This window comes from Etheostoma spectabile, chromosome 8 (genome assembly GCF_008692095.1).
Source record: "Etheostoma spectabile isolate EspeVRDwgs_2016 chromosome 8, UIUC_Espe_1.0, whole genome shotgun sequence".
Lineage (NCBI taxonomy): Eukaryota > Metazoa > Chordata > Actinopteri > Perciformes > Percidae > Etheostoma > Etheostoma spectabile.
Window position 1 is genome coordinate 17,929,571 of NC_045740.1, and position 9,056 is coordinate 17,938,626.

Sequence of the window (9,056 nt, forward strand, 5' to 3'; positions counted from 1 at the left end):
GGGGGGGGGGGGAGACGGGTTTCTCACCAATGCTAGAGTTCCTGCTGCTGCGAGGCTTGGCGCATGTCACACCACCGAAGAAGATCTTCAGCTGGGAGTACAGCAGAGTCACGTCTTTACCTCTGAAGATCTGAGACACGCGGGACAATGAGGGGTTAATACAGGGGCGATACAGCGTTACCGCAGCCCACAATGCACCACTGCATTAAACTACTTCCACCGTGGGAATTACGGGGCATTCAGACCCCCCCAAAATAATAAAATAAAAAAAGGCGATCCAGCAATTTGCTGCAGGGTTATAATGCGGCGGGGATGGTGTCAATGACACGGCCCGTTTGTGTGACTTCCTGTTGTATTCTTAAAACAAGCCAACAACGCACAAGTAGGCTTTTCACAATAACTGTTTTGCATCAGATCGTTTATAGATTCCCATGTTTATGAATGCACTTGAAGGCAGCTTTGTTTCACAGGAGAGAGAGAGAGGGAGAGAGAGAGAGGGAGAGGGAGAGAGGGAGAGAGAGAGAGAGAGAGGGATCGTTGTTTCCACGCTCTGTTTTGTTATACTTTGTAAAAGCACAAATAGGCAACCCTACAATGTTGGAGCAGCATCGATGTATTTGGTCAAGAATATGGGAGGTTAGATATTTTCCTTATTAAAATCTGTAATTATTCAATCAAAGAATGCACAGAAGACTCAGAATCGTCCCAAATTGCCTGCACTTTTATATGATATGTTTCCACATGATACACAACTGTAAGGGGCTTGAAAAATGCTGTGGCTTTTATAGTCCGTGTTAATCCCCTAACAACTAGGGTTGCATGATATTAACAAAATGTGATCTTGCGATATTGATATGAACAGTGCAATAGATATTAATTTAGATATTTTTAAAACGTATGTTACGTTAAAACGCATCGTAAAAATATTCATAGATTCTAACGATATAGTGCACAGTGAGACTCATATACAGCTCCGTGGGGCGGCGAGAATGAAAGTATTTAATCGATCCGACTCCAAACTTGTCTGAACTTTGTAAATCTACCTGGGAGAATAGTGCCGGATGGATTTGTACCGTTGTCTAGGTTATTCAGAAGCTCCTGAAGCCTTTTTATCCACTGTACAGCTGGGCAAAGAAGTATGCATTGGGGATTTGTATGTCTCTTTGAGTCCTTGTCATACTTTGTAATGAGGCTTGTTTGGTAGCTCTGGCGTATTGACTGCAACAGTTGTTTTGGGGGATAGTATCATGCACTCATGAGTCGTTTTGTTGTGTGTGTTCGTATTTCTGCATTTCCACTTTCACTCTGCACACAGTCAACGGACAGGATGCATCGCTCCACAAAAGAAACACAATAATGCCCTTATTGTGACACATTCAATATAATTATTGCGTAAAAAGATATCGCGATAACAATATTGAGTTGATGTATCATGCACCCTAGATTAATAGCAATGTGTGGACTGTTGACTCAAGTATTAAGTCCTCAAATTTAAAAAATTGAAAGGGTCATTGAGCATAATGAGAACTTTTACTTTTGGTACTTCAAGTATATTGATTGATTCTAAAACTTTAGGTAAGTTCTTGAAGCAGTAAACTGTGGTATGCCATCGGAGTACTCTTCACCACTGGTGAGAGCAACTGCAAAAAATGAACTGCACAAGAGAACAGGGTAGAAACAACTTGTTGGTCAAGTATGTGTCAACAAGAAGTTGGCCAATGAAGTTATTTCTAACCCTGTTCTCTTGTGCAACTAACACAAAACCAGGATGCAATTGTACCCGGAGTCTACTTGCAGCTTTAAATGCAAAACCCCAGTGTCTGATTGTGCGCGTTAATTTATGAGATAAAGTTTTCATTTGGCTGCTAAACGTAGTTACATTATGACATGTCTTACCCGCTGCTCAAGCAATGTTTTGTCACAATAAATCATTAGGGTACCATCCAGTGAAATGAAATCCCCCATCGAGCGAGCTTGACAGCATTGATAGGATAGGATACAGTTAGCCTAAACGGCAACAATTAATATGCTCTTGAAACTTTAGGCTAGAATAGGCAATGGAGTAATGGAACTTGTTTTTTATTTGATCAGCGCTGTCTAGTTAATTAGGGTTGTTCATCGACCACCCCTGCACAGCGGCTAGTTTCAAAATTACAGTTGGCGCGCCTTTTCCGTGATATTGTGGCTCACTTTATGTACATTTGGATGACATGGAGACCGCGTCCATCTTTATGTACAGCCTAGGATTACAACATTAATGTCATCCAAAATGGGAAGAGGTTATTAACAACGTTGGCAACCAAGAGATAATATAAACAAACTGCAGTAACGTCTGTTGAGCAGAGAGAAGTCTTCATTTTTATTAACGTTACAGTCTATGCAGCAATAGCTGTAGCATCAGTACAAAAACTCAGATTGATACAAACGCATCACTTGGCGTTTTTTCTGTGACCTGTGAGTAGGAAGTAAAGTATGGCGCACAATTAATCGTAATCGCAACATCCACCGGTGCAATAAACTGCAAAAGGCAAAGGCTGAGACATATCGCGAAAGACACTTTTTTTTGTAATAGTTGAAAGATAATATCAGTAGAAAACTGTACTTTGAATTATAACTGTCACTCTTTTTTTTTTGTCAGTGGTGCCTTTAATGATCATAAAATTTGATTTCCTTCCATTTGTTTTAGATTTACACAGCGGTTTGATGTGTTTTACAAAATACTAAATGCAGAGAACTGAGTACACTTTAATATCGTTTTTTTTTTTAAACGCAAGTAGTATCGTTATCGCGATATTCAACATTATCGCACATTGTTTATTTCCTCATATCGTGCAACCTTTAGAGGAAAGTTAACATATTCCTTACATATTCAAACAATATAATTGTCATAGGGAGTTATTTGACTATCGGGCACAAAATCCCTTTAAAGGGGGCGGAAACCTACCGTGATAACGTTTCCTGGGTGAATGACAGAAAGCTCCGAGCACACACCTCCGGGCACAGCCCAAGGCGGCTCAGCTCGCTGACTGAAGCCGCCGAGAGCTGCTTGTTTTCGGATATAATCGGCTAACATCCGCGGCGGCTCGTTCGGTTTCTCTCGGTTAAACTGTGTACGCTGGCCACCAGCTAACGTCAGCACCTGGGTACCAAAACCCCAACGTTGACTTTGTTATTAATCGAGACAGCTTTCAAGAGGTCTGCCAAACAACGACCTGTACACTAAAAGACGACCTGGTGGTGCGTTACGATCAGGCGGCGGCCTCTCTGGTGGCCGGTTAGACGCATTAGGACACTCCGTCCACACCGGGCTAACGTAGCTGCTAGCATTACAACTGAAGGGGGGGAGGAAATATGGCGACCAACACAACAAGTAACTGCCTCCAACGGAAAAAAGGTGCTTTTCTGAGAGCAGCGCGGACTGGTTTTGGATTCCAACAGCCCAGACTGGAGTGGGGGGTTATGTGAAAGAGGTATGGGCAAGTGAGACTGAACTTACCGGTATTATCACGAATTCAGCTTGTAGAAACAGCAGCAATGGCGGTGCGGCCTGCGGGGGCGAAGCGGCAGTTAAATCCACATTCAGTCCACTCATCCAACGGCGCTGCGGCTCGCGCTGAACCGAGTTAAGCTTGAGAGTGGCCGACAGGTATCCAGGGCGGCGGAGGACGGTTTCAGAGTGTTATCGATCAGCTGATCAGAGTAAATAATCAGTGTGGGGCGTTTGGGAGCAGTTGGAAGCGGCAGAGCACAGCGGCGTGCCGAGCTTCTCTTCCCCCAACAACAATGCGGTTGTGTGAGACTACGTCGTCCAGACGTCATCGCGTACAAACGACCCGGAAATGACTTCGCCGCTTTCTTTAACTGTCTTGGGCTTCACCACCATGAAACTAGTACGAGTTCTGTTGTTGTCCTCAGGTCAAATGGACTGTTTTTATATCAAGTGTTTTAATTCCCCAAAATAACACGATTGATTCCACAAACAACTCTTTGGTAAGTACATGTCTACTTTCATTAATTTGGGGCGTTATTCATTTTATAGCATTGGAGAAGAAAATTGAAGTGTTTTTGAAAGAGTATTGAGTAAAAGTTGACATATCAGTCTGTGATTATCCATCACATCATCCTTTCATTTCAGTCTAAAATAATCCTAATTTCTGCTTTTCTAACGCAAACATGGGTATAATTTCCTATCCAATGAGGTTTATTGACCATAAATTCCAAAAAAATCCAGTAAAACTAAGTTAATAAGTTAGCGGTACGTAGTGTTGAAAGTGACAAACATTGGAAAAAAACGCAAACGTGTTGAAAAAAGGGACAAAAAACGGCAAGAACTCAACCATGAATAAAACTTAAACATTATCGCTTTTACCGACCTTTTGACCGTTTTTCTTGTTGAGGGGGCTTTTTTTTGGGGATGTTTTGATGATTTTTTCCTACGTTTTTTTTTGATATTTAATGTAAAGCTTCTTTCGACAGACAATTAATTAATTGTGAACAAAAAACGGGCAAATTCGAACCAAGGACACTGAGGGTAATACACACCCATGGTGCAAGTAGGAACGTTACTTAGATATTTGATGCTCTAAGGCAGGGGTCTTCAACAGGGGTCCGCGACCCTAGGGGGTCCGCGGAGGTACTGCATGGGGGTGCGAAAGTTTTGGTTGATTAGACTTTTTTTTAAATGTTTTTTCCACTAATTGAAATGTCTTTAAATACACATTAACTGAATTCAACACACTGTAGTAAACAGATAAATGGAGGCAGAAGATGTCTTTCCGTCACAATGCACACATGGCACTATAGGACCAGTTTGATCAACACAATGTTATACAATATATATAATTAGGGGGTCCCCGCTCCACCTCGCCATCAGGTTTGGGGGGTTTGGCCTGGAAAACGTTGAAGACCCTGGTCTGAAGCAAGGGTGTCAAACTTACAATCCCCAAGGGCACCACTAGAACAATGAGAATCACATCAAGGGCCAGAACATGAGTTTATTGCTTTTGGATGGGAAAAAAGTCAAATATCTTTGATGTATTATTGCATGTCTCATATCGCCTTCTACTCAAACAAAAATGTCAAAGAAAATGCAAAACATTGGGGAAAAAAGTAAAAAGGTTAAAAAAAAAAAAAAGTGACAAAAAGTAGGTGTGTGTGTGTGTATAACTTAAATATATAGGGGCCGGATTGGCCCGCGGGCCTTGAGTTTGACACGTGTTGCTCTAAAGCAGGGGTCTTCAACGTTTCCCGGCCAGGACCCCCAAACTGATGGCGAGATGGAGCGGGGACCCCCTAATTATATATATTGTATAAAAATGTGTTATATCAAACGGTCATAGTGCCATGTGTGCATTGATGACTGAAAGACATCTTCTGCCTCCATGTATCTGCTTACTACAGTGTGTTGAATTCATGGTAAGTGTATTTAAAGACATTCAATTAGTGGAAAAAATATTTTAAAAAAAGTTAATCAACCAAAACTTTCGCGACCCCCATGCAGTCATCGCAGACCCCTAGGGGTCGCGGACCCCTGTTGAAGACCCCTGCTCTAAAGGCTTTTGTCTTTTCCTGTTTTGGTATTTGCTGGAACGTGCGTACAATTAGAGGCAACTTTACGTTACTAAACACTGTACTTTTTTTTTATTTTATTTTTTTAATTTAAATTCTCCTACATGTGTCAGGCAGCTTATTTACTTTTCAGATGACAGTTTCCATCCCGGCCTGTCCAGTGAAAACCACGTATCTCCAGATGTGATGTGATGGATGTTTGTGACAAACTGAAGTATGAAGTGTTCCTTGATGTGTAATGTGTGTTCCTAAAATTAAAAAATGTAGTTGTATTTTTCTGGCTACTGGGTTGTTTTGTTATATTATTATATTATTATATTATTATTATTATTTTATTCAGCACTGGGTGGGCTACATAGATATGTACATAGATGGTAATTTGTATGGTAATGGCTGCTAATAAAGTGAAGGAATTGCAATGACCAAAATAAATAAATTGAAAGTGCCTTTGAAAAGCGCTGTATCAGCTGGGGAATGCATCGTCACAAAGCTGAAGAAGGCTGTTTTTCATTAGAGATGCGTGGTTCTCACAGGACACGACGTACAAACACATGATGGTCTTATAGAAAACATGACGCCTTGCTGGAGATTAAACTACAACGGTTATGAAAGGAGTTAAAACCAGCACAACCATAAACCTCTACAGTGGTGAAGAGACAAAACACATAACTCAGATTTGAATGAATTAAAACCCAATCCATGTTACCTCAGAGAAATGACTTTATTTTTTTAAAGGTTTACAATTCCCCAAGGAGGATGTGTCACAAAACACTCCACGTAAAATCAGACAAAACAGTAAAAACATATCTGATTGATGGAAAAACATTCAGTACAAGCAGTGTTAGCCTAGCTTAGCACGAAGACTGGAGGCGGGGGGGAAACTTCTATTCTACGTCTACATGTGGTTTCATCCTGCCTCCATTTTTTTTGTGCTAAGCTAGCAAGGCTAAACGTGCTCTGGACCTAGCACTGTTCAGAAATGAAACTGGTCTCCATCTCTTATCAGATGGAAAACAATGAATTTTTCCAAAATGCCAAACTGTAATTTTAATGATAAATCGGTTTCTTTTCCACCAGTCTGCAGCTGTCAGGTGGACTGGCCGGTGGGTCCGTCTCGTCTCGGCTCTGGTTGGGACGGGTGGACAGAGTGTCCTCTTGGACAGCAGGTTGTTTTGCGGAGGTGGCAGGCTGTGGTAGGGGGGGGTATGGCGGCTGGGTGGGGGGCGTGTACTGGTACTGTTTACCGGCATCCAGGCAGAAAGAAAACAGTCAACGGTGTGTGAGATGGGTTTGAAGAGATTCTTTTTTGTCATTCAGACATGACAGGACAGGACTTTGCAGAAGGAGCTGACACATTTGGGGTTAATTAACGGATAAAGAAGGGATTAGAATAGTTTCATGCAAATGATAATTAGGAGGGATTTTTACATCTTAAAAAACACTTACGCTGTGCAGATAACCATTAAGAAAGGATGGCTTTCTGTTTTTTGTTGCATTTTAAGAAGTTTCTTCCCCTTTAAAACTCTATCAAAAATTACAATCACAATCAATTAATGTATCTATTTATCCCCTTAAAAATCCGGTAAAATGCCTTAATTAAAATACGCATTGAGCACAATTATCAGTTGATGCAATGATCAACCAGTCCGTTTTAAAGTAAGAACCAGTTTAACTGAGTGAAGGTAAACCTGCGTCTGGTCACCGTAGAGGGTAGTCCGGTCTGAGTCGAAGGCAATGAGGTCACCGCAGCCAGGAAGGGGATGATGCGGTTCGGACCCTCTAACTGGTTAAAGTTCACATCTGGAGGACAGAGCCAGAACACACTGAGGAGCAGCAGGAGCAGGGCACCGAGGAGAACTGAAGACCCAATTCAGATTTACAGAATCTACAAAAACCGTACCACGTATGTACCTTGGAAATAAGAAATGCTTTTGATAATATAATAATAATCTCTTTATATAGACCTTAGTGGTCCCTATACTGTATCGATATCTTTTATAAGACCTTAGTGGTCCCTAATATGTATGTGAAGTCTCTTTAATAGACTAGTGGTCCCTAATACTGTATCTGAAGTCTCTTTATATAGACCTTAGTGGTCCCTATACTGTATCTGAAGTTCTTTTATATAGACCTTAGTGGTCCCTAATACTGTATCTGAAGTTTCTTTATATAGACTTAGTGGTCCCTAATACTGTATACTGAAGTCTCTTTTATATAGACCCTAGTGGTCCCTAATACTGTATCTGAGTCCCTTTTAGTAGACCTATTGGTCCCCTAATACGTATCTGAAGTCCTTTATATAGCTTAGTGGTCCAATACTGTACTGAAGTCTTATAACCTAGTGGTCCCTATACTGTATCTGAAGTCTCTTTTATATAGACCTAGTGGTCCTATACTGATCTGAAGTCTCTTTTAGTGGTCCTAATACTGTATCTGAAGTCTCTTTTATATAGACCTTAGTGGTCCCTTAGTGTCCCTGATCCAGATCAGATATCCAGAGCACATACGGTAAAAAGGCTCATAGTTACCGTAGGAATGATCCAGCAGAGGGTTGGACATGTTGGGACGTACCTCAGGAGGAGAGTAATTCTGGACACACCACGAAGGCTTGCACAGACACACACACACACACACACCACACACAAGACACACACACACAGACACACACACACAAAAGACACACACAGACAGATACTGTAAGTATATGTCACCAGAGTTCAACTAAAACACCACAGATCCAGATGCAAATTAATGTAGTAAAATCTGCTTTTGGGGGGGGGGGGGGAGACGGGTTTCTCACCATGCTAGAGTTCCTGCTGCTGCGAGGCTTGGCGCATGTCACACCACCGAAGAAGATCTTCAGCTGGGGGTACAGCAGAGGTCACGTCTTTACCTCTGAAGATCTGAGACACGGGACAATGAGGGGTTAATACAGGGGCGATACAGCGTTCCGCAGCCCACAATGCACCACTGCATTAACACTTCCACCGGGGAATTACGGGGCATTCAGACCCCCCCAAAATAATAAAATAAAAAAAGGCGATCCAGCAATTTGCGCAGGGTTTATAATGCGGCGGGGATGGTGTCAATGAACGGCCCGTTTTGTGACTTCCTGTTTGTATTCTTAAAACAAGCCACCAAAGACACAAGTAGCTTTTACAATATACTGTTTTGCATAGATCGTTTATAGATTCCCATGTTTATAATGCACTTGAAGGCAGCTTGTTTACACAGAGAGAGAGAGAGAGGGAGAGAGAGAGAGAGAGAGGAGAGAGGGAGAGAGGAGAGGAGGGAGAGAGAGAGAGAGGAGAGGGAGAGTGGAGAGAGAGAGAGAGGGAGAGGGAGAGAGGAGAGGAGAGAGAGGAGAGGAGAGAGAGGGAGAGGGAAAGAGCGAGGGAGAGGAGAGCGAGGGAGAGCGAGACGAGAGAGGGAGAGCGAGAGAGAGGAGAGAAGAGAGAGGAGAGGAGAGGGAGAGAGGGGAGGCGAGG

General features: G+C 42.2%; 1 protein-coding gene across 1 annotated transcript in view; it reads right to left on the reverse strand.

Annotated features, from left to right (window-relative positions):
- Window positions 1-9,056, reverse strand: part of ftsj1 (FtsJ RNA 2'-O-methyltransferase 1) — a 35,058-nt gene that overhangs the window by 20,917 nt on the left and 5,085 nt on the right. The window contains exon 8 of the mRNA XM_032523009.1: window positions 28-130. Coding sequence (XP_032378900.1) covers window positions 28-130 — 103 coding nt within the window. The remainder of the gene's footprint in view (window positions 1-27; window positions 131-9,056) is intronic.